The following is a 24981-nucleotide window of genomic DNA, read 5'->3' on the forward strand; positions in this document are numbered from 1 at the left end:
ATGAGGACCTGGGGAGTAAGTGAATGAGTGGATGAGTGGATGGAATCAAGATGAAGGAGGGTGCTGGCCACTAACCTTGGTGGCCCACCTTGGCCAGCAGACCCTGGCCCCTGGCAGCCGTGCCCTCCCTTCACCAGTCTGACCTGGGAGGCTCCTCCCACTGAGGCCCTCTGACCCTGAGGGATGCTGGAAAAGAGCCCTTGGAAAGCATGCTAGTGGGAGGGGGCCACCCTGTTTCCAGAATGTTCCAAGACCTTGAGACAGCCTGCAGGCCAGAGGCAGGGAGAGGGTGCTCAGGAGGCCCAGGGGCACATGTGTACCCAGGGGGCTGGAAGGGCTGTGGGTGGGGAGAAGGGCTTTCGCAGACAGTGGCACCTGGAGGGAGCAGGCGCAGCTGGTGGGCACCCCAGGGTCCTGCCCCATGTCCAGAGCTCCAGGCCCCTCATGGCCTCAGGATCACCACTCACTCCCCACTCTCAAGGCTCCTCTCTCCTTGGCTGATGGGCCCCCTGTGGGGCCACTCCTCACACCCTAGCCAGTGTAGACTGGCCCTGGGCTGGGTCAGGCCCTGCTGCTCACCAACAAACAGGCCTTTCCTGCTGCACTGGCCTGGACCCTCACTCCCTGGTCATCAGAATCACCCTGAGCCTGGCCTGGCCCAGCCCTTTGCCCCACCTGTGAGCCTGGCCACCCTCCCTTCTCTGCTCCCTGCCCTTAGCCTGTCTCCACCCGGCCCCAGGGCCCTCCCCAGCTCTTGTCCTGCTCAGCAGCCCACAGTCGTCAGGCTCCAACACAGCTTAGGGCCTCCCCAAGAGCCCTCCTGTGCTCCTCCACCGGGCCCTAGACAGCCCTGGGCACTGAGGAGGGCCTTCCCAAGGGCTCAGGTGGCAACGTATGCCAAGAGCACAGCGTGATGGCAGCATGCACCACCGGCTTCACCCCACTCCAGAGGCGGTCCTGCGACCTCCTCCACCCACCCCTCCTCCAATTATTTTGAAGCAATGTTCCCATATCACATACTGCCGCCAGCAAATCCTCCAGCGCTCGTCTCTGAGGTTCGTACAGAGGAGGTGGACATGCTTGGCCTCGGCCCCTTCTTGCTGGTTCTCAGGACCGTGAGCCCGGCCACTTGCCAAGAAGTTTTCAGTCTTCTTATGTAAGTTTTTAAGATATCTGACCTATTTTAATTCATAATTCTTTTTGATGTTCAAATTGTCCTGCTGCTGATCAGACCCTTTTAAAAGTAGAAAGTGGACTCATGGGGAAACCATTTTAAGACAAAATAGCCAAGGAACTGACTCTAACGTTTCCAGTGGTAACCGACGTACGTATGTATGATTTCAAAGTAACAAGACAGTCTGCCCTCCATGCCTGCAGGTTCTGCATCCACAAGTCCAACCAACCCCAGTTGGCAAATATTTGAGAAGCAAACTGCCTGTACTGAACATGTACGGACTTTTTCTTGTTATAATCCCCTAAACAGTACAGCGTAACGACGATTTAAGTACATTTCTGCCGTGTTCAGTATTACGAGGAGCCTAGAGGGGATTGACGTGGCCCTGGGCCAGTGCCACACTGTTTCACATAAGGACTTGAACCTCCAAGGATTTTGATATGGGAGGGTGTCCTGAGACCATCCCCTGTGGATTCTGAGGGATGACTGACTGTGCCAGCTTATTACTAGCCGTATATTCTTGGTGTTGCTTTGGCCCCTTGCAGATGGGTGGGCTCTCGACCACCACGCTGCAGTGTGCGGCTGTACCATAGCAGAATTCCACCGATCCAAGGGCACTGGGTTTTGCTGGTATAAATGGTGGAGTGAGGCAAAGCCTCACATCTGTACCATTCTCTGGTGAGTCTTTGGGTTAGTTCCTAGCAGCGTGACTTTCGGGTAAAAGGGTACAAGCACTTTTGCTAATATTGTCAGAATTTCCTCCCCATGGGTGACTGGGAAAGCACCTGCCACCTGGCTTCTCCCGAGAGCATGACATCAAACGTCTGGATTTTCGCCCATCAGATAGCAAGCAATGGTCTCAGAGTGTACTTTATATCTGCGTTTTGCTCGTTAGGAGTGAGGCAGCGCGTTCCTTTACAGAGGCACAGGCCCCATCTCTCTTCCTGTGCGCTGTTCCCCAGGACTGTCCCTTTGCGGTCCCCAGTTTCAGGTGTTCTTTATGTATCAGTGATTAATCCTTTGCCTGTGAGGGGAATCGCAAATACTCCCTCCCGTTCGCCACTCACCCTTTTACTTTGCCAAGGGCGGTCTCCTTTTCCTTGACTATGGCCTCTAGAGCCTACGCGGTCGTAGGCTCTCCCGCCCCCTCGTCCCTTCTTACAGAATACGCAGTTTCACTTGACTTTTCCTTGAAAGCCTAGGATCCATCTGGAAGTTATTCTTGGGCATGGTGTGAGAGGGGCCTTGTCTCCTGGCTCTATCAACATGCTTATTCAACACTCATCTTCCCCCCGACCCGAGACACAGGCGCCGGTCACTTTGGCGTGCCTTCACCCAGAAAGTTACAGAATGCCTGCTGGCAGCCGCAGTCAGCTCCTTCCCTGCCCATTTTGTATTCAGGTGGCAAGTGGGACGTCCCCCTAGCCTGTGGGTCCCCTCAGTCTCCCAACACCTGCCCCCCTAACCTGCTGGGACTTCTCTCAGCAAACAGTACTGGGCCCCAGTCTAGAGCTGACCCCCGATGCCCACCACAGAGCTGAGAGCCCTGGGCGCTCAGTGAACACCTGCAGGCATCTTGCCACAGTCCCCTGGCTGCAGGGAATCACAGCTGAGCTCCATGCTCCTCCAGAGAGGGGGAGGGGCTGGCCACGTGGGAGAACTGGGTCCAGCACAGGCCTGGGGCCCCAAGTGCAGAGCTGGCCACCACACCCCTCACCTCCACATCCACCCTGGGAACCAAGTGCCTGTCAACCCAGGTTCAGGAGCAAGGAGAGTGAGGAGAGCCAGAGGACAAGGAGCCCATTCTCTATGTCCCTGGGGTGGCTCAGATATTTCTCCCTGACCTGCCCAGGCAGCCAGCCCCACCTGTGCCCAGCAGTCAAACCTGGGTCAGCCCACACCGCCAGGCTTCCAAGGCGCTGTCCCAGACGGTCTGCTAATAGTTCTTTCTCACCTCCCCAGTGCCTGGGCCTTAGTGGGCAGATTTCAGCGCATTCTCCTGGGGCCCCAGAGGCCAACACCTCCTCACCCCCGTGCGCCTCAGGACGCCCCTCTCTACTCCTTGCCTCCCCGGAAAGGCTCAGAGGGCGGGAAAATGGGTGCCTGCATCCTAACCGGCCTGGGGAGCTCATTCGCGGTGGCGGCACCTGCTGGCTCCCGGGCTGTCCTCCCCGCCTTGGCTGGGGACCTCCGGAGACAGGCGGGAATGAGGAGCTGGGTGCAAACACGTGGGCGAGAACCGGGTTCAGCGGGTGAGCGCGGAAGGGAAGAGGAGAACAGGTGGGCACCCGCAGCTCTCCGAGCACGCGGGGCGGTCGAGGGCGGGTGCTCGAGAGGGGCGGGGCCTGTGGTCCCCCGGGACGGCCCGAGGCTCCCGCCCACGCCGGCCCCGCCCCACCCCCGGGCGGGGCGGGCAGCGGCCCCGGTGGCGGGGCTGGCAGCCTCGGCCACTGGCCGACAGTGTGCCCAGGCGCCCGCCTTCGCTGCAGCTACCGTGCAGCCCCCGGGGCCCTGCCTCGCTATGGCCGCGGCCTCCTCCCCGCCCAGGACTGAGAGGAAGCGCGGGGGCTGGGGCCGCCTGCTGGGCGCCCGGCGGGGCAGCGCGGGCCTGGCCAAGAAGTGCCCCTTCTCCCTGGAGCTGGCAGAGGGCGGCCCGACGGGCGGCACGCTCTATGCTCCCGTCGCGCCTTCCGGCGTCCTGGGGCCAGCGTCCCCCACGACCCCCGCTGCGCCCTCGGCGCCCCCGGTCGTCGCCGACCTCGGCCCGCGGCCGCCAGTGAGCCTCGACCCGCGGGTCTCCATCTACAGCGTGCGCCGCCCGCTGCTCGCGCGCACCCACGTCCAGGGCCGCGTCTACAACTTCCTCGAGCGCCCCACGGGCTGGAAGTGCTTCGTCTACCACTTCGCTGTGTGAGTACCGCGAGTCGCCCCGGGACACCTGCGGAGGGGCTGGCAGGGGAGCGTGGTCTCTGCCCCCCTGCTCCGGCTGGACCCCCGCCCCAGCCTTGACCCCGGGCAGCCGCGAGGGGAGGGAGGTGTTAACGGGAAACAAGTTTGTTTCAGGTCCCATGAAGTTCAGGGACATTGCTGGTCAGGGGGGGACTTCTCAAGGCCCTGCCCTCGGGCGTGGGGAGGGGTGCCCCGGACCAGAGGTTGGCTCACTCCTCCCTGGAGGGCTGTCCAGTGGAAATACTCTGGGAAGAGAAGGAGCGCTCACCCTTGGGTGCAGCGAGAGAATCCCCCTGGGTTGGCCGGGAGAGGAGCCTCAGGAGCCCCCAGGAGAGGAGGTGCGGACGCTCAGACCTGGGAGGCCCAGGTGGGTCTCAGTCTGGCCGGCAGGTGCACAGGCCTTCCCCCGGGCTGCAGAGTACCCACGGGTCCTCATAAACCCAAGCTCATAAAACCTGGGAGGGTGCAGAGGGGCCGGTTTTCAGGCATCCATCAAAGGAGTCTGTGCTCCCCCAGGGAGAGGGCTGGCAGCAGCACCTGGCCCTTGCTGCTCCAGGTGGTTCCCACTCCTGCGGGCGGGGCGCAGGCTTGGCACTTGATTTCTCAAGGACAGGGGCACAGGAAGTTACCTCCCAGAAGGGTCAGGCTGCTCTCCTTGCTGCCTCCCCTGCCGTCCTGTGGTGCTACTTCCTGGCTGCCCAGCCAGTGGCTTCTTGGTGTCTTGCCAACCTCTGGCCTGTGAGTCTGCTCAGATGTCCCCTCACTGATTGCTGTGGGGCTCCTTTAGGGCTGCTTGGGGTGGCCTGCTGGTGGCCTCCACGGGTGGAGTGTGCTTAGTTCTGCCGCCTGGGCTGGGCCTGGGAGGTGCCCAGGGACCTGTTCACCCCCACTGTACTTGTCGCCAGGGCCCCAGGTTGTAGCAGGAGCTGGCTCAGGTCGCTCTCCTGCTTGTGAAGAGAAGTGGGACCTTCCACAGCAGGAAGGGCAGGTCTCGGGGCATGGGAGCCAGGGCCATGCAGGTCTGGGGGAGGTGGAGGCTCTACGGCAGCCGTAGCTACAGCATCTAGGGATTTGGGGAACATTTGTGTGCAGTGACCCTAAGGGACCCCACCTGAGTCCAGCCCTGCTGTGAAAATGTTCTAGAAATAGCAGGCTGGTGGGCATGCTGTGTGGATGGACTGCCTGCCTCCCAGCACTCCCCCACCAGACCCCAAACTATGTGTGATGCTGAGGGTGGGGGAGAGAGTGTGGACCCCAAGCAGATGCTGGAGAAGACCTTCGCTGTCAGCTCTTGGTCCAGGAACCTCACCTGCCAAGGCACTGTGCCTCCAGGCAGCCACCGGATGGGATGGCACGCCAGGGTGCAGGCCAGGGGTGAGCATCACCTGTGCTCCAGCTGCAGCGCGGGGCAGAGGAAAAGGGCTCGCCATGCCCCAGAGGAAGTCTCTGCTTACACTGCGTTTTCTTCCTGATTAGGATTGTTCAGCCTCGGAAGTTTGCTCAGTGGAGTCTGCCTTCGCCCAGTCTCCCGGAGGCCGGGCAGCGGCAGCTCCTGTGATGTGGAGGGTGGGGGAAAGGGATGCTGGTGTGAGGTAGCGGAGGGGCAGTGGTCAGCCTTTTCCAGCTGCAGGCCCCTGGTCCTGTGAGAGGTGTGGCTGGCCCTGAGGGGTTGTCATGAACATCCTCCACCATCTCGGGGAAGGGCTGCAGGTGGACCCTGGCTGGGCAGAGCATGTGGCTTGCCTGGGACAGGAGAAGGGGTTCCCTCACCCCCAGAGTCTCCAAGAGGTAGGCGGGGCCCTCGGATTGTCCAGTCTGCTTGGGGGAGGCCTGGCCAGGAGCTGGGATCCCGTGGGGGCTGGAGCCTGGCTGCAGCCTCAGGAACCGTGTAGTCTGTGCCCGGCTGGCCCGGAGTTGCTGTATGAAGTCACAGATGGTTGGGGGACGAGAGCAGGCTCTGTCCTTGGTAAGGCGGACTGGGAGACATGAGGGATTTGGTTTCTGGGCCCAAAGAGGAGAGCCTACCCCGGAGGGCTGGGTCCTATGTGGGGAGGGGGGCAAGGTAGGGACTGGCGTCCTGCAGGCCTGGACATGCGTTACCTTGTGCAGCTGGGGAAGCAGGCCCGGACATCCTGTCCCCTCCTTGGGGAACCCCTGCTCCGGCCCAAGGAGAGCAGCCCTTCCTGTGTCCGTTCTGGCCTTCCCTGGCTGGCCAGGGAGCAGGACGCATACCCGGGCACTGCCCTTTGCTTTATTGGGCTTCCTGTCCCCCTTCACCCCAGTTCTCTTTCATGGCCTTTACTTCCCCACTGTGGGGTAACTCCCACCCTGCTGAGGGCACACGGGCCAGGTGGGCCCAAGCCACCTTTCCAGTGGGCCTTGGCAGGGTCTGGCTGCTGGCCACCTGGAATCCTGGTTGTGACTGAGGGATTTGGAGAAGAGGCACAGAGAGGAACCTTTCCCCTTCCCTGTACTCGAACCCAGACTGGGCTGGCTCGGCCCTCCTGTCCCCACTCTCCCACATCCCTGGCTCTCCCGGGTTCCCAAGAACCTTCTGGTGTCTTTTGGCAGCCCCTCACAGCATGTGTTAATCATTGACGGAACCTGCCAGGGGCCTGGTGGTTTATTGGGCTGGTCTGGCTGCTGGGCCCAGAGCAGGAGCCATCTCACCCTGACTGTGGCCCAGAGAAGCCACCCTGCAGACCTGGGAATGGAGCTGGGCAGGTGGAGGGTGGCCAGCTGACCTGTGGGTTGGGCTCAGGGGGAAGGGGCTCTCTGGGTGGCCAAGTCTCTCTCCCTCTGTCCCCTTCAAACCCTGCCACCTGTTCCTCAACCCTGGATTCCAGGTAAAACTGATTTCCTTTTGGGGTTTCTCCCTGTGTGCCTCCTCTGGGGCCCTGGCAGTCCAGAGACCCCTCAGCAGACCCCTGCTGCAGAACCAGCCCCATGTTTCTGGAGGTGCTGTGGCCCGAGCACTGAGCGCCTCTGCCTGGCCTGACCGTGGTTGGAGGCCCACAGGCATCTCTTGTGCCAGGCCTGGGGAGGGATTGGGGGTCATTCAGGTGGAGGAAGAACTTGAAGCCCCCTGCAGAAGGGTCTCCACGGCCTGCACAGAGGCCTGGGGTCAGGAGGAGGCCTGGGGTCCCGCATCCTCGCAGGGCTGCTGGGTGGAGCAGGGCTCCAGGGCTGGCAGCAGGCAGTGTCAAGCTAAGTGGCGGTGGGACCCGTGGAGGCCAGGCAAGGTGCCTGTGCTCACCCCCAGTGCGGGAGCAGCCACCCACAGGCGATGCTTTCAGGCCTTAAGGGGCCCGGTGTCCTGCCGCTGGCACGAAGGCCAGGTCCTGAGCTGGCTCTTCTGGTGAAGCACCCTGGCGGGTGTGGTCAGGTCTCCTCAGAGCCCAGCAGTCCCTGAATGGCGCTGCGTGCAGGCCTGCAGGTCAGGGCGCCCGAGTCGCCTCCCTCGCCAGCTCCTGGGCCAGGGCTGCTGCTGGCCTGCCCTGCCCTTGCTGAGCAGCCAGGCCGCCGAGGGGGCTCTGGCCTCTGGCACCTGCCAGCCCGCTCCCAACCTGGCCCAGGCAGGGCCCCTGCCTCCCCTCCACCCAGCCCTCTCGGTGGAGAAGTGGACCCAGCGTCGCCCAGGGCCCTGCAGCCGGACATTCCCAGCCAGCTGTCGGCTTCTGCACATTTTCCCATGATCTAATCCCCCGTCCGCCATCAAGAAGGTTGGGCTGGAGGACTGGGCTGCAGGTGCCAGAGGTGGGCCACGGCTGCCAAGGATGGTGGTCTCCAGGGAGGATGTTCCAGGACCGGAAGGAGCCGTGGGTGTGTGGCCAGTGTGCCAGGATGCTCCACGCTGCTCCCTCGGCGGTGTGCCGAGGAAGCTTCTGGAAGTGTGTTGCGCCCAGCCTCGGCTTCCGACAGGGTCTGAGGCCCACATGCCGCCACGTGGGCTGCTCAGACTGAGGCCTGGGGTTTGGCTTGGGTGCTGGGGAAGCACCGTGGAGCAGGGGTGCTATGTCGGAGGCTGGCCTGGGCTGGTCCTGTAGAGGAGGGGCCCCACAGGTGCCTTGGAGCCCAAATGTGTGGGGTAGGTGGCCCATGGGTGACCCTGATCCCCCACTCCCATGATGCTCTATGCAGGGCCCCTGTGGGCATGGAGGCGAGACGTTGGTGTCCACACCTTCTCCTGTGGACGCTCGTTCCTCTCCAGTGGCCACTGAGCATGAGAAAGCCCAGAGCTGGGGCAGGACTGCCGGGCGGATGACAGCAGCAGGAGATTGTGGCTGCTCTGCTGTCGGCGGAGTGACCACGGGACCTGGGCCTGACTCTCCATGTGCTTCTGAGCACGTGAGAGGCCTTGGCCTCTGTGGTTGTTTGTCTCCTGCTGCCCTGCCCAACCTGGCCCCTTTTCTGGGCTCTGTGTGGGTGCTGACCAGGGTAGGGGACCTCTGGGCTCTATCCAGGGGACTTGGGGAAGCATGGAGGGGCATAGCAAGGCTGAAGTCAGGAAGAGGGTCCACTGTCTGCCTAGGTAGGCCCTTGGCCATGTGCAGCTGGGAACCCTGGGCTCAGAGAGGGCAGGCTACCTGTCCAAGGCCACACAGCTATGTGTGTTCAAGGCTGCCTGGACAGGGCCTTGGACTCAGCAGCCAGGGCCTCATGCCTCCTCTGAGCCCCTCTTCCACCTTGGGTTGGTGGGGGTCACAACATCTACCCTTTGGCTGTGTGAGGAAAGAGGGCTGCCCTGTGCTGAAAGGAGAGGAGAGAAAGCCCCCGGGCAAGGGGAAGCTGCTGCTGAGTGGGTGGTGGACGGAGACCAGTACTGTCCTCAGCCACGGCTGGGGAACCCACCTCAGTGCCTGTCCTGGGGGTGGGGAGGCCACTCCCAGGCACCTTTGACCTGGCTGCTTCCTGTGCCCGGAAGCCCTGCTGCCCAGGGCTACTGCCATCGCTCAGCGCGGGCCACCTCCTGCAAGAAGCCTTCCCGGCTGCCCCAGCAGGTCATGCCGTCTTCGTTATCGGTGGCCCTGGCCCTGGCGCCCCGCACCTCGTCTGCCTGGCTGCCCTGTGGGGTGTTAGCAGATGCCATCTTGGCGTGTCTAGGATCCGAGGGACTGTGTGGGTGGACGGCGCTCCATGCAGGGTCTCCAGGCATCCAGCCCAGGAACCCAGGTCCTTCCTCACCTTGTCCCAGCTCTGGCTGCCCCTCCATAGGCTGCCCCTGTCACTCCAGCCCCCGGGAGCTGGGCCTCCTGACACCCCCTGTGCGGATCTTACCCAGTGGCATTCCTGAGCTCGGGGAAGCAGCAAGCAAGGGCCGCTGGACCCTGCAGGGAGAGTCCTCAGGTCCGACCCCGGGGGCTTCACGTCCTGGCTGGGGTGGGGCAGGTGCGGGATTAGACCTCGGAGTCTGCCCGCGGCCTGAGCTTTGTTGGGTTCAGGGTGTGGGGCTGAGCAGACCCATCTGGAGTGGGCCCCTCTACATGGTCCCAGATAAAGGCACGGTCTGCTTGTCTGTTCACCTGGCCACCTGCTGGAGGAGGAACCAGTCTACACACACACAGACACACACAGACACACACACACACAGAGAGACACACACACACGTGCTCTTTTTAGTAGACACACAGTCATAATGGGTGTTGATGCCGGGGGCAATGTGTACTGATCAGGTCGGGGTCACTGGCGTGCCCACCACCAGTTCTGTGTGCGGGAGCGTGAAGACCCTCTGTGCCAGCTGTCAGGAAGTGCCCCGTTGCCGCCAGCCAGTTCCTCCGCTGTGCCATGGCACGTTAGAAGTCAGTCTCCTGCCCAGCTGCACCCGGAGCCCGTGTGCCTCCTCTCCAGCCACCCTCCCCCACCCTTCCCGGGCTCTGTGGCCACTGCCTCACTCGCTGCTTTGGGACCCTGCTTTAGCTTCTGCGGAAGTGAGCACGGAGCACTTGTCCCTATGCCTGGCGCGTGTCACTGTGCTCAGGTTCTCCGGTTCCATGAGATGGCAGGACGCTCTCTCTGTGGCTGACTGCTCTTCCCTTGTGCCCACACATCCATTTTCTTGCCCGTCCATCTGGCTGGGTGCCTCTGTTGGCTCCTCACCTGGGCTGTGGCGGAGGGTGCTGCAGGGGCGTGGGGGAGGGGCAGGTGTCCCGGGGACTCGCCGATTTGTTCCTTTGGTTGCACGCCCAGGAGCAGGACAGCCGGGTCCCGTGCAGTTTTGCCTCGTTGTCCAAGGGTGCTCCGGGCTGCTCCCAGGACGCTCCTAGTCGGCCTCCCTCCAGCAGTGTGCAGGCCCCTTTGTCCACATCCTGCCCTGCGTCCACTCTTTTCTGCCCTTCTGATAATGGCCGGTCTAACCCAGGAGGGAGGAACCTCCCGTGGTTCTGACCTGCATCTCCCTTGTTAGCCTTGGTGAACGGTGTTCCTGTGCTCACTGCCCTGCACATCCTGATTTGAGAAGTGCTGGTCACTTTTTAACCCGTGTTATTTTTGCTGTTGAGTCTTTGAGTTCCCTGACGGACGGACGGACGGACGGACGGTGCGTGAACCTTTTCTCCCGTTCTCTGAGTTGCCTCTTGACTCTCTTGACCCCTTGGCGGTACAGATGCTTTTCAGTTTGATGAGATCCCATTTGTCATTTTTTACTTTTGTTGATAAAACAATCTTGGCCCAGATGCATGTCTGGAAGCCTTTCCCCTGGGTGTCCTTCTAGAAGTTTCCTAGTTGGGGCCTTACCCTGAAGTCTTTGGTCCCTTTGAAGTGATGCTTGTATGTGGTGACAGGTGGGGCCTGCTTTCCTCAGCACCTGGATGTCCCTTTCTGCCACTAACTGAAGAGTCCTGCAGTGTGTATTCTTGCTGCCTGGGTCAGCACTCAGGTGGCCCTAAGCAGTGGATTTGTTTCTGGGTTCTCCCTTCTGTTCCCTTGGTCCATGTCTGTCTGCCCCTGAGATGCGCACAGTGCGACTGCTGACCCGTCCTGACAGGGAATCCAGCCAAGGCTTTCTTCATTCTCTCAATTTATTTTTCTTCTTTGTCTGGCGTCTCGTTTAGTCCAAAGACTTCCTGCTTCGGAGGCTCCGAGCTGCTTTCTGACTTCATTTGTAGAGATCCAGATTCCACTTGGCTCCTCTCCGTGATCTCGCTCTCACTCACAGGTTGAGTCCCCCCGCACCCGCTGCACCAAGGTGTCTGTCCTCTGCACCTCAGTGAGTTCCCGCACAGTCAGGCTTTTGGCTTGTCGGGCCACCGTGGGTTTCCTGTCCTTTGCGATCTGTTACTAGAGGGTCCTGTTACCTTGTGTCCCCGCACTGATATTCACTGATGTCCATGCATTTGCTGTGGCCTCTAGCAACGTTATGGGTGTCTTTTGTAGTAAAAGGCCGTCTCCTGGCCACGTGTCCTCGGGCGCTGCTTGGTAAGAAGGCGCTGGCCTGGTCCAGGTGGGTGCTTTAGTCAACTCTCTGGTGTGTTGGGGCCTCTGGCTGGGAAGCTCCATGAGGCCAGCGTCTCACTGGCCTGGTGTGTCCAGCTGTGGGTACCAGCTGCCTGTCCGTGTCTGGAGGTTGCTCGGGGGCAGGAGCACACTGGAGCACACTTGTGGCCCAGGTGGCTGAGGTGCCTTTTACCTGGTGGAAGGGTGCGCTGTCCCTCAGTGTCTGCCCGTGGGCCTAAACACCTAGACACCTGGCAGTGCCCGAGAGTGGCACGTGGGACTTTATGGGGCCTCCAGGGGACCTGGGTGGGCTGCCAGGTGCTCCCCAGGCTGCGGGTGGGTTTGCAGGAACTTCTTCCTCTCTGATTGGAGGGGATGGTGCTGGTGAGGTCTCTGGAGCACACCTCTGCTCCCCTCTGGGTTCTGGACTCTCAGTCCTGTTCCTCCTTTCTCTGCTCCGTTCACACATGGGGACACTGGTCACCTTGCTCATGGGGAACCAAGGCCTGACCCTTTGTTGGCCACACCAGAGAGCCCCCCCCTCCAGTCTGCACAGAAGCCCTTGGAGCCTTCGTCTCGAGCACGGCGAGGCTTGAGACATTGGCACCCTGGCTCCAGCCTGGGCCTGGCCCCCGTCTGCACCCCTGGAGGCCACCCTTTCCTACCTGTGAGGGCCTCCCGAGCACTTTCTTCTTGGCAGTGGGCAGAATCCCACAGCTCTGCTGCACAGGGCTTGGACCGCCCCTGCAAGTCTCCCAAGGGTGGACGGCTCTCTCTCCTCCCTCTCTAGAGCTGTGCTCCTGGGAAGCCACAAGTCCACCCAGAACCACTCTCCTGAGCACGTCCCCCTAGACTTGCTCCATACAGGGATCTGGAGAGAGTCACAAAGCAGGAACCCAAGGCATCAGCTGGACAGGGACCCGACCTGCCCCCACTTCCTTGTGGCCCCAGGGCACCCCTCCTTATGGATACCACCCAGCTGCTCTGGGACCCCCATTCCTCCCAGGGCCAGGAGCCGCCTCGTGCTCCTTGACTGAGTGCAGTCTCTGCAGCTCCAGAGCTCCCTGAGAGACCGGGCACCCCTTCCCAGCAGTTCTGTCTGGAGGTGCATTGCCTGGGGGGAGTTTCCAGGGGGCCAGGGGAACCCCAGGCTGTATCTGAGCATCTTCAGGAAGCTGGTGCTGGGAGCGTTTGATTGGCAGGTGACGGGCGGGTGTTCCATGCCATGGTTCCTCCAGCTGTTCTCAAGTCACATCCGGGCTCCTGGCTGTGATGGCTCAGAATATGATAGAACACAAAACCCTGGTAATTAGAACAGTGTGGCACTGCAGGGCCCAGTGCCACTGGTGGTGCTGGCGTGGGGTCAGGCATAGCCCATGGAATGCATTTTTAAAATCTGTGTATAGATCCGGTCACATAGGAAGCTTTCGTTGCATGAGCGATGGCCACGTGAGGAAGGTCAGATGGGGCCCACTGGTCACACTGAGGTAAATTCCAGGTGGGTCAGAAAAGAGTACCAGAAGGAGACCCAGGAATCTCCTCTCCGGAGGACAGGCAGCTTTCCTGTGGCGAGAGGCCAGATGCACACAGCGAAGGTGAACTTGCCTGGGGGAGGGGGGTGTGAGGGTCACCTCCTGCAGAGCAGCAGGCAGACGCCCGGAGATGCCACAGGGGTCAGGGGTCAGCTCTCCAGTGCAGAAAGAGTCTCTGAAAACAAAGAAAACCAGCAACCCCCGAGGGAATGAGCCAGAGCCACCAACACAGAATTCACAGCAGGGACCACCCTCCGTCAAGAGGGCAAGTGCTGACTTCACCCCGGCAGGAGAAACCCCAGGAAGGCTTCCCCGGGTCCTGCCAGATTGCAGAAATCCAGCTGCTGGTGGGCCTGCAAGACGGGGATGCGGCGACACCTGGCAGAATCCTTTAGGCATTTGCCTCTGACTCGGCCAACCCCACTCCCTCCCTAGAACCCACCTTCAAGGTGCTGCCTGTTTGTGAGTGACTGGGAGAACCTGGGTGCCCATGGTGGGAAGGTGCTCGGATTAGCCCTGAGTGCCACACTCTGAAGCCGTCAGAACACGCGGGATGGCAGTGCTGCTGTGCAGGGGTTACCAGGGTGTTTTTAAATGGGAAAAGAAGCCCAGTGGATTACAGTATAATGGCTACTCTTCATCTAATAAGGGAGAGGATGCAAATCTGTCCACACAAAAACAAGAGCAATGGAAGGAAAACCCAGAGCACGACAAGTCCCCTCCAAGAGCAGGAGGGGCCGCGCATCATGGCGCACACCTGTCATCTCAGCGACTCGGGAGGCCGAGGCAGGAGGATCGGAAGGTCAAAGCCAACCTCAGCAATTAGTGAGGCCCTAAGAAACTTAAGGAGACCCTGACTCAAAATCCAGAGGTGGGGATGGCTCAGTGGTTAAGCACTCCTTGACTCACAGATGGAGTAGAGCTTGTTGTAGAAGTGGCTTCATGGGAATCGAGGGTCACGGCCGTGAGGGATAGCAGGTGTCCTGAGAGCTGAGGTGGTTGCTGGGAGGTAGAGATGGGTGTCAGCGAGAGGAGGCTGAGCAGACCTGGAGCCCTGCGCTGGGGTGGGAAGGTCAGTGGGCGTTTGTGGGCCAGGGATGACCCCAGGGCCTGGCATTCCCAAGGCAAGTGCTCTACCCCTCAGCTACACCCACAGCCTGTAGTCATGTGGTTTAAAATATGTCTCAGGGAGAAACCTGGAAAAGAGGATCATCCAGTTTCTCTGAGCTGCCCGGCCCTAGCAGTGTGGCCTTGAAGTGCCCTTCTGTCCTGAGAGGGTCCAGGGCCCACAGGGCAGTGGCTGAGCCCGGGGCTGCAGCACTTGTACAGGCTGAGCAGGGAGCATCCGGTCACTGCCAAGGGTGGGGGGGATCAATGCGTGCTGGAGCCATGGCCCAGGGACCTGGATCTGAAGCCACGCACCTAAGTGTGACTTCATTGGAAATACTGGGGCCAAAGGAACATGTTCAGTGGCACATGGGGGTGATATCTGCAGAGGTCCAGTTGTGAGACCCTCCACAGGAGAGAAGATGTGAGTTCTCCACTAAGCAGATGGCCAAGACATAAAGAGGGGACGGACGCAAGGAGGGCAGAGACTGAGAGTCTAGAACGGTGGACACCGGCCCTAACCTTCCAGTTACACCTCGTCATCCACGGATTCAACGTGGTACCCACCAACCACGATGCTGCATCCGCCAGCTGTGACTTTATATGCACCAATTGCTACACGACCTTTCTTCAGTCCTGATTAACAAATCGCAAAACAACAACAAACAACATCATCATCATTTTAAGTCACTCTGTTAGTTAACTGTTTAATAATCATTTATAGTTAATCCAGTGACCTTTTTGCACTGAGTGTCCCCAGTCGGAGTACATGCTCTCTGCCCACCTCTGCATGAGCAGGGCTTTGCCCAGCCAGGAGGGCCTGGGGGTGCTGAGGTCCTTCTGAGAATGGGTCTCTCCCTCCCTGGATCAGGGACTCTCGGAGGGCCTTGGAGAGGACAGAGTGGGGTTGTGCCCAGCACTTGACTCACTGCTGGCCCTGTAACCTAGAGAGGGGAGCCAAGCTGCCCTGGGGGACGGTGGTGGGGACACCACAGCCTCTGATATGAGTACCCGTGGTGCCTGGGGTGCAGTGCACAGGGGCTGTGCTGCCCAAAGCTGGCCTCGGGATAGAGGACGCGTGTGACGTTGTCCCTGACTTCAAGCTGAGTGGTGGCAGTCAGGGTTCCAGGAGGAGCCTGATGGGGAGCAAGCTAGGTGCTAAGGGGAAGGCATGCCCACAGCACCCTGGGGACTCAGAGCGGGCCTGGGGAGGCAGCAGGAGGGGGCAGGTGGACAGACCAGGAGGACGCTGGTGGGGGAGGAAGCTGGGATTGGGGCGGGCGAGGGGAGGGGTCGGCAGGTAGGCCCTCTCTGAGGCCCGCTGGTGATATGGTCACACTCTTGTCCTGGAAAGGGCACCCGCCTCAAACTGGGACTGTTCAGGTGTCCAGAATGGCCCTGCCCCCAACCCTGGACCCAGGTACCTACCTTACACATACCCTGAAACCGTGCACAGGGCTCCGATGGCACGCGGTGCTGGTTCCTGCCTCAGCAGTCCCCCTTGGTCTCCCTGTGGGGCTGGGCTCCTCCCGCCTGGAGCCCAGAGCCCTTCATCTGGAGAGTAGGAGAGACCCCCTCCCACCCCCTTTCTCCTGGCAGAAGTCTCTCACTGCGGGGCCTGGAGGGAGCAGGTAATGAGCTGCAGGAATCTTTGACTGGCTTTTGTTCCTTTGTGTGTGTATGGGTGGCAGGGGGTCACTCCCTGTCCCCAGAGGCCAGGCTGAAGCCTGTGGTGCCCTGCTGTCCTCCGGGAAGTCAGGCCCAGGTACAGGTGAGCTTAGTGTTCCAGCAAGAGGTGGAGGACCGCCAGGGGAGATTGCTGACCAAGTGGCAGTGTAAACCAAGACCCCCTGGAGGCCACCTGGGTCCCTCCTGCCTCTGGGCTCTCCACCGTGTGGCAGAGGGTGTGGCTTCTGACCTTGGCCCAGTGGTGACTGATGGGAAGCCTCCAGAACGGGAGGCTGAGAGCCCACTCTCCTTCCCACGGGTGTGGCCGAGGGGGCTGGACCTGTGGTTGGGGCAGAGGACCGGTTCAGCAAGGAGCAGTGAGGTCGTCTTCCTGTTGTGGAGCCCGAAGGCCAGTGGCTTGTGTCAAGCCACACAGCAGGTTTTGCAAACAAACCCCATTTGGTACCTGGCATGAATGGTCTCTGTCCTTCCTTTGAGCCTGGAGCCCCACCCCGCTGTGGTCCTCCAGGCTCAGTTCCTGTCATCTGGGGAGGGCCGTGGCCACTGAGCTCCCAGGCAGGCCGTCCCCTGGGGCATGTCTGAGTCCCATCTTCAAGGGGCTCATGCACATCAGAGGTCTGAGAGAGGCAAGAGGTCCCAAATCCCCACAGTCAGTGGACCCCAGCACCAGCATGTCCCTGGAGTGACCTTGTCCCCCTGGGAAGGGTGGCCACAGGGTGGACAGATACAGTGTCCGCCTCCCTGGGTATCTGGGGTGCTGTGGTAAGGGGCTGCCTGTTAGAGGGCACTCTACCCCCAGGGGCATGGCTGCAGGTGCTGGGCTTGCGGGTGGTGTTCAGGGACCTGGGGCCAGTGTCCATCTTGCCTCTGCTGAGTCAAGGCATGAACTGTAGGCCAGCCAGCTGAGGGTGGTGGCCCAAGATGGGTGTGGCACTGTCCGAGTCAGCTCCCCGGGTGTGTATGCAGCCTGTGTGGTCACCTTGTCTGTCTGGGGCTGTCCTCGCACAGGTGGGCAGGGCCTGAACTGGACTATGTCTCAGGTTGCCGATGGCCGTGTGGGATCAGGCTCCACACAGCCCCGTACTGGGCCCTGACCCCAATGACCGCCGTCCCTCTGCTGGACACCTGCCATGTCTCTAGTCTCAGGGCCATTTTAAGTGGCCCCGTGGGCTGCCCAGCTCCTAGCCAGTGTCCAGGCAGTTTTCCTGAAATAGTCTCTGGAGCGTGGCGGAGCGTGGCGGAGCGTGGCGGCTGCACTGAGCTGGCCAGATGCCCCGGGGGCCGGGGACGCAGGTCCCTCTCATGACTGTCCCATGGCTTCTGTGGCATGGAGTGTGAGAGCCACAGCGGAGGCCACATCTCATGGACACTCGCGCCTCTGGGCAGTGGGGCCAGATTGCAGCTGGCCGTGTCTGTGTGACCCCTGCCCCCAAGGCCAGGCCTCTTGGCCTCGGGAACATGGGAACGTGGGAGGGATCGTGTGCCCCTGTGTGACTGTAGAGCTCAGTAGGTCCCTGGACAATGGCGACATGTGGGGGGGGAGGGAGGCGTGGATGGGTGACCAGGTGGTGGACAGGAGGACAGGTGGGTGGGTGGGTGAGTGGGTGGTAGGTGGAGAGACGATGAGCAGGATGGGGGAGGAGGGCTGGAGGGAGAGTGGGGGTGGACAGAGATGGCTAGGCGGGTAATGGAGAGAGAAATGTGTGGATGGAGGGATGGTCAGTGGGTGGACGGAATCGGTGGACAGATGGGTGGAGGGGTTTGTTGGAGGGTGCAGAGGAAGAGGGAGGGAATGATGGAAGGAGAGGGTGGTTTTTAGCTCACTACAGCATGTGCTGGGCACATGGGCCAGACACCTGCTGTCCCGAGGGGGAGTCTGAGGGTCTAGGTGGGTGGCCTTGGCCATCCTTGCCTGCGTGGACAGGTGAATTATGCTCCGCTGGCCGTGCTGTCGGGCATGTGTTCCTGTGTAGGCTGGGAGGCAGGAGGGCTGACTCTCCACACTGGACAGAGGTCTGGTTGAGTTGAGTCTTTTGGGGACACGTAAGTGGCTCAAAGCCCTTCCTGAGGCTGAGGAGAGGGGCCTGGATTCTGGGTCTGGGTGGATCGCGGTGGTGTCCCTGCGAAGCAGATGGCCTGACTCGGGTGTGGTGTGGAGTCCAGACTTGGGGTCAGGTCTTCAGGAGCCTCTCTGACTCACCTCTGCCCTGGCCCTGAGCCTGGCCCTGGCGGGTCTCCTGTGAAACCCCTGGCTTCTGGACTCACAGTGTTTTCCTGTTGTGCGGGAGCTGTGGGCAGCACCGGCTCCCTGGCTCTGATCTGGGCAGCTGTGACCGCAGCCGAATGACATCCGCTAAGACCTTCTGCCCAGGACTAGGCGGCAGCCTCGGGGGTGGGGCGGTGCTCCCAGGTGATCTCACCTGGGAACCAGCAGTGTGGGAGGCCGGGCCTGAGGGTGAGGGCCCTGGGGTGAGGGGCCAGCAGAGAAGAACAGCAAACTCAGACTTGGGGGTGGGGAGGGACTGGCGGGTTAGAGGAGCAGGTCAGCCCACAGAGGCGGGGACAGAGCCGTGTCCCCGAGGTGGGGCCTGGCACCCGAGATTCTTCCCAGTGGGCCGAGAGGCCGTGAAGGGCCCTGGCGGGCGAGGGCCACAGCCTGGTTTGAGCCTCGTGAGCTGCGGGCCAGTGACCACCGGAGGACGAGGGCAGTAGGCTGATGAAGGGACCCCTGGGGGCCTTTGCCAGGACAGGGGAACGGGGGACTCGGGGGGGCCCTGGTGTGTGTGGGTTGAAGAGTGGGGAATGTCCCATGGCTCTGGCTCGTCTCTCCTTCAGTGTGACCTTGGGTGGCCTGTGGCCCTTCCTGTGCCCTGCTGTCCTTAATCCCCACCTTGTTTGGCCGGGAGGTCCAGAGGAGACCGGAGCACAAAAGGCCTTCAGAAGTCCCTGCCAGCCTGCGAGGGAGGTGGTTTCTACTAAGGATGAACTTGTTCCTTCCGTCCCTGGATCGGGGACGGTCAAGGTCCCTGCCGCAGCTCTGTGGAGGCGCCCCCCTCCCGGGCAAGCTGGAATGTTCTGGCTGTCCTTGGCACAGGGGCATGGGCGGGGCTGGGGGCTCGGTGGCTGGGCTGGCCTCAGTTCCCAGGGCAGGCCTCACCTCCCCAATTCTTATCAAGTCCTCTCTGGCCGGCCGCCCGCCACCTCAAAGTCATGCCGCCCTGGAGGGCAAACTCAGGCCCGTCTCACCTTCTCAGGGGTCAGGGTGGGGTGGCTGGCTGTGTGCTGTGTGAGCCGGGCGCTGCTGGGCTGGTGCACTGCTAGTCCGGGCTCAGACCCCGAGTCCCCAACTACCCAGAGTGTTTCTGGAGGTTCAGCCCGAGGCTGGCTGCCTGGCCCCATGCCATGCCCAAAGACCGTAGGGGTCCTCATAGGAGTCGCAGACACCCCCACACGGGCCATCTGCCCTGGAACTGCTGGGCAGGGCAGAGGGAACGGCTTCCCCGGGAGCGAGCAGCACCCAGGGGATCTCGATCCAGCAGTCTGTGGTGGGACTCGGGTTTGGTGGGATTCGCTGAGAGCTCAGGATGACGGGGTCTGACCCCCAGGGTGGCACCGTCAGCAGAGATAGATGGGACCAGGCCGGGGTGGGGTCAGGACATGTGTGGGACTCTTGGGGACAGGTGGAATCAGACAGGGTCTGACTGGCTGTGGAAGGTGGCTGTCCCTTGGCAGAGGGTGGGCTGTGAGTGCAGGCGGGTGCTCCCCCAGGGCCAAGAGACCTGGGCTTCAGCATGAAGAGGTGAGAAACAGGAGTCCAGGGGCTCCCCGTGGCCACCCCTGGGTGTGCGGCTTAGGGCTTCAAGTTTTAAACTTTGCTGAGAAGATTTTCTGGTTTTAGAAATGTTGTGTTGTTTTAGGTGGCCACAGGTCATTTTAGTGGAAATGGGCGTCGGGAAGTGTGGGGAGTTCTGGCCCCTGCAGTGTTCTCGGGGGTCTTTAAAGACCTCTAGGAAGGGGAGGTGGGGTTTGAGGCTGGAGGGAAGCGGTCCCGTGGGCTCCTGGCCCTGGGCGCCATCTCCATATTGGGCCTGAGTCCTGTCCTGGGGGGGCCTGGGGGGGGCAGAAGTGTCTGAGGGTGGGACCACGGTATGGTGGACCCCAGCTTTTCTCTAGGGGCCAGGGCTGCTCCGTCCATGTTGAGACCCCAGGAGCCCAGAGTGGCTGCCAGCCCCACTGGTCCTGGTGTGGTCTGGGTGACCTCAGGCTCTTGAGCCCTGTGGTTCAATGGGCAGGGCCGTCCTGACAGATGGGGGGAGGCGTCCCCTGAGGCCCTCTGGAGGCCAGGCACTGTCCAGGGGTTGAGCCAGAGGTGAAGGGCTGTGGGGCCTCCAGGAGGCACTTCTTGCCTCTGTCTGGAGGGGCAGGTGGACTTTCCAGGTGCTCCCTACAGAGACCTCACCCTGCGGGAGGAGAGCGGGTCCGGATCCCAGCACAGGGTTCCAGCTGCTGCTGTGGCTCCAGTCCAGGCAGAAAGCCTGGGGCCTGCTCTCCTGTCGGGGGAGGCCTGGGCCCTCTTGCAGCCAGTGGGCTGCCCTTCATCCAGCCACAGGGCCAGGCCAGCTGAGGGTCTGGGTGGTAGGAAGCCACAGCTGCCCCAGGGCGGAGACACCTCTGAGCTCCTGGCCCCTGTGGCTGGTCCAGAGGGGCTTGAGGCCCCAAGCAGGACAGACACTTGCCCAGGGTCACACGGCCAGTGTGGGCCCCATTAGGTGGCTACCCAGCACTGCTGGAGCTGCTCTGTGTAGCTCCCACCCTGTGTCCCTGCTCACGGGGCCCATCTCACACTGGATGCATTGGATGATTGCCTGCCGGGGGTGGGCTGCTGCCCAGGGTGCCTGTCAGGGACCAGAGCAGGCCCTGTCCACAGGCCCAGGGAGGGCTGGATGTGCGGGGCCCAGCTGGGGATGACTTCAAGGGGCTGGACCTGAGCTGGGCTCTCTGGCAAGTCACACTCTCTGGGAACGGGCCTGGCTGGCTTGGGTCAGGGAAAAGGGGTGCTGTGCCTGCCTTCTCCACCCCGAGTTCCTGCAGAGGAGACCTTGGTGGACCTGGTGTTCTGTGCAGGTCTGCTGGGCAGCCCGGGGCCAGCGTGCACCACATGGTCCTGGGAACTGGAAGCTCATCTCTGGACTGGCAGCCAGGGGTAGGAACTGGGCTTCACCAGGTGGTTCTGGGTTTGGATGGTTCCTGGGAGTGACCACCGGGCTTGTAACCTGACCAGCCCCCCCCCCCCCGAGCTCCGGGGCTGACTCAGTTGGGTCCTTCCTAGGTGTGGGTGAAAGGGGGCTGGGCCTGAGGGCAGCTGGCAGGGATCTGCCTGCCCAGAGTTGGCCCCAGGTGACTCCGGAATGTACTTGAGTCCCCTTGAGGCCTCTGCCCGGGACATGTGGCCCACAAAGTGGAGCAGCAACCTTTGTTGGGGGAAAACCCGGCAGGCAATGTCTTGGCTGCCTCGCCTTATAGCGGAGGAAACAGGCCTGGGGCGGACAGGGCCTCCAAAGCAGTGGGCGGTGCTGGGCCAGCTCCTGTGTGGATGGGTGTCTGTGCGGGGCAGGGGCTCCCTCCCCAGGCCAGCCTGAGGGAGCAGGGCACTGGGGTCCTCGGTGGGGCAAGGACTGGCCAGTGTCACCGTTGTAACCTGCTTCCCGCTCCTTCTAGCTCATTTGGATGGGACCAGGGTGGCGTGGTGGACCTCTGCCCGGCGCCGGAGGTCCAGCTCACCCAGAGACACACGGCCTCCAGCTGGCCAGAGCCCTCTGGGGAGCTGGCTGCTATCAGACCCCTGCCATGGCAGGCTGTCGGAATGCCGGCCAGGGTTGTCCAGGGGCTCCTGCCAGGTGGGCGGAGGGGACGGGCTGGCTGGTCTGGTGGCTCCTCAGCCTCTCTAGGCCCCGTCCCTGAGTCTGGAAGCACAGCTCATGCAGTTTAGATCCAGAGCAGGTCTCCTCCCTGCTGCGCGTGACATTGGGGTCTGACCACTGTTGTGGGGCCCCTGTGCACAGTGCTGATCTCTCTCACCAGTAGCAGTAGCACCCCTCCCACTGGTGACCATGAAGTGTCCCCAGATGTTACCCAGTGTCCCCTGGTGATAGGGTTGTCCAGGTGAGCCTCTGCTTATAGAATCACCATCAGGAAGGTTTAAAAGATGAATGCAGAGCAGGCCAGGGGAATGTGGGGCAGGGGGACACTATGGGTTGGCATGGGCTGTCCCTATGAACAGAAAGCTGGGTGCAGCGGGAGCTGCCGTGGACAGGGGGTGATGATTGATTAAAGGACTGGGCACAGGTGCCCATATACCAGTGGGCCTGTCCCCCTATCCGTGTGTCTCCCTGGGACTTGTGCTGTGCCATGGACTCTGCGTGGCTCCCCGTGGTCAGTACTGGGGTCAGTATCAATGCTTCAAAGATCTAAGTGCTTTTCAAAGAGCAGAGATGGGGAGAGGGGGAGATGGGGGCTGTCTGGTGCTGTTGCTGCTTGATGACTGCCCACATGGCCTGTTGGCCCCAAAGTCTAGCTCGAGGTTCAGGGGCACCCTGCTCAGACGCTGGGGCTGGTTCTCTTTGTGCTCATGGTGGTTGGCTGATTGGGGTGCAGGTTGTAGGGTCACACTTGGCCCCTGAGCAGCCTGGGCCTGGCCTGGACATGGCACTGCGTAGCCTCTGCTTGCCCACACATGTTCCCTGAGCGGCCCTGTGCCTGGCCTTGGTCCTGGCCCTGCCCTGGGCCAGCCCCTTTGGTTGCTGGTGCTCAGGGTCTCCAGTTTGTGATTTAGGGTCCAGCTCCATCGAGTCTTGCCCCTCAGGCCTGCCTGCCACCCACTGTGGGCCAGCCTGTGCCCCTGGGAGGTCCTCTGTAGAGAACCATGTTAGTCCAGTCCTCTGTGGGCTGGCCTCTGCTGAGGCCTGTCTACTCCAGCCAGCCTGGACACTGTGGCCCACCTGCCCCTCTGCCGCAGCCTGTTGGGTAGCCTCCTCCCCCAGCTGAGCTTGGTTCTCTGTCTCCAGGTCCACAGGGCCAGGTGCCTGCCCTCTCCTGTGGGTCAGAGGGGAGGGCCTGGTCTCTGCTTCCCGGCCTGGTTGTCCACCTCTCACTCCCAGCCTGCAGTGCACCAAGCACTGGCTCTGGTCATGGCCCAGGGCCATCCTGGACGGTTTGAGGACACCAGGGTTTCTGGCACCCAGGGGCTTACAAGGAGAAGTGGACATGATGAGGCCACAAGAGCGGGGCAGGAGATGACCTGGAGCTGAGGGGCCCCACCTGGGCTGAGAGCTGGGCAGGGCTGGTCAATAGGTTTCGGGTCAGGGGTTTCCCCAGGTAGGGAGCAGTGTGCCTCTGCAGGGCCGGCAGCCAGCAGTGACCTGTCTGGGCTTAGCCCCCAATGCCCAGGGCTTCTGAGGGTGGACTGAGCCTGTGGCACACTGGTGTCGGGCAGGAGGCCAGTGTCCAGGAGGAGGCCAGGCTGGCTCCGTGTCTGTCCTCTCCCTTCCACACTCCTCACCTCACTGGGGGCCCTGGGGTAGGAGGCTGCCCCCCTCACTGAGTAGCTGGTGATGTGGATGGTGTCTGGCTCTGTGGCCTGCCCAGGCTTTTGCAGGGGCTGGGTGTGGCCAGGAAGGTCAGCTGAGAAGCCACAGGAAGGCAGATATGGCCTTCGGAAGTAGCCTTGTGTTTGTGCCAAGAACCGGTCTAGGGAACCACCTAGGGAGAGGGACGCCTGACCCCTCCCACCGGTGCGGAGGCCAGTGCCCACACAGCTGGAATGCCCCTTTCAGTAGTGGGGGCTGGGGGACCCCTTGGCCCCTCGGCAGACTCCGGCACAGTGTGGTGGGGGGAGAGGCTGGGCAGGGCTGGGCAGGGCTGGGTGGCGTGGACCCACCAGGAGCCTAGGAAGGGGAGGCTGCTGGGCTGGCGGCAGGGGCCCAACACCCTGTCCCTTATGGGTGCAGGCCCCGCGCTCTGTGTCCTTCCCTGCTGTCTGTGTCCAGTGATCGTGTGCAGGGTGCCCGTCTGTGGCCCTCGCCGGTGCTTGCCGTGGGGTCTTTTTGATCACAGCTCTTCTTCGGAGGCAGGGATCCCCCTCTGGGGTTCTGATCTGAATTTCCCTGACCATCAGTGGTGCTGGGCCTTGGGGCAACCTGTTGGCCCTCGGTGGGTCTTTTGAGGAGTCTGTTCTGGTCTGTTACTCTTTGGGGGCTGGACGGCCTCTCTTCCCTTCTGAGGGCTCCTCACGGGTTCCGGAGGCGAGGTCGGCTCCTGTCAGTCTGCACGTCTCCTCCCCCAGGTGGTCTCCTCATGGCGAGTGGCCCTCACTGGGCAGAGGTCTTCAGTGTGGTACAGTTCCTTCCATGTGTCAAGTTTTGCTCTTGCCTCCTCTGCTTTGGGGTCTGGCCTCGCAACATCCTTGTCCATTCCCGTGTCCCAAAGCTGTCCCGTTTTGTCCCAGTACTTTGGGGTCTTCCTTTTGTCTTTGCTCCATTTTGAGTTGTTTTTGAGGCTGGATAGAGACGGGTCTAGCTTCGTTCTTCGGCCTGTGGGTATCCAGTTTTCCCAGCAGCATCCATTGAAGACCTCCTTCCTCTGATGAATGATCTTAGAACCCTTATTAAAAACCGTGGGCTCAGAGCGTGCATTGACTTCTAGCCCCCCACCCCCCATTGGTCTATATCTGTTTTTTATTTTAATGCTGACGTCTTGCTGTTTTGATTTCTACATCCTTGTAGTATATTTTGAAGTGGGCTATCATAATGCCTTCTGCTTAGCTCTTTCAGCTCAAATTTGCTTTTGCTGATTTTTTTTTTGTAATTCCATACAAATTTTAGGAGTCTTTAAAAAATTTTATGAAGAACGTCATTGATATTTTAACAGGGCTTGCATTGAATCTGAATATTGCTTTGGGTAATATATTAATCAATTTAATAATATTGATTTCCCCTATCCTTGAACACGGGATGTCTTTCTATTTGTGTGTGTGTGTGTGTGTGTGTGTGTCCATCCATCCATCCTTCTGTCCATGTATCCTCTTGAAGTTCTTTCATCCTG

At 61.2% G+C, this 24981-nt stretch overlaps 1 protein-coding gene across 3 annotated transcripts in view; it reads left to right on the forward strand.

Annotated features, from left to right (window-relative positions):
• Nucleotides 1-3695: 3695 nt before the first annotated feature.
• The window catches only part of Kcnq1 (potassium voltage-gated channel subfamily Q member 1), a 284802-nt gene continuing 263516 nt past the window's right edge, over nt 3696-24981 (forward strand). For all 3 annotated transcript variants that reach the window (XM_026411297.2, XM_077797616.1, XM_077797617.1), the window contains exon 1: nt 3696-4084. In XM_026411297.2, coding sequence (XP_026267082.1) covers nt 3696-4084 — 389 coding nt within the window. The remainder of the gene's footprint in view (nt 4085-24981) is intronic.

This window comes from Urocitellus parryii, chromosome 4, assembly GCF_045843805.1.
Source record: "Urocitellus parryii isolate mUroPar1 chromosome 4, mUroPar1.hap1, whole genome shotgun sequence".
NCBI lineage: Eukaryota > Metazoa > Chordata > Mammalia > Rodentia > Sciuridae > Urocitellus > Urocitellus parryii.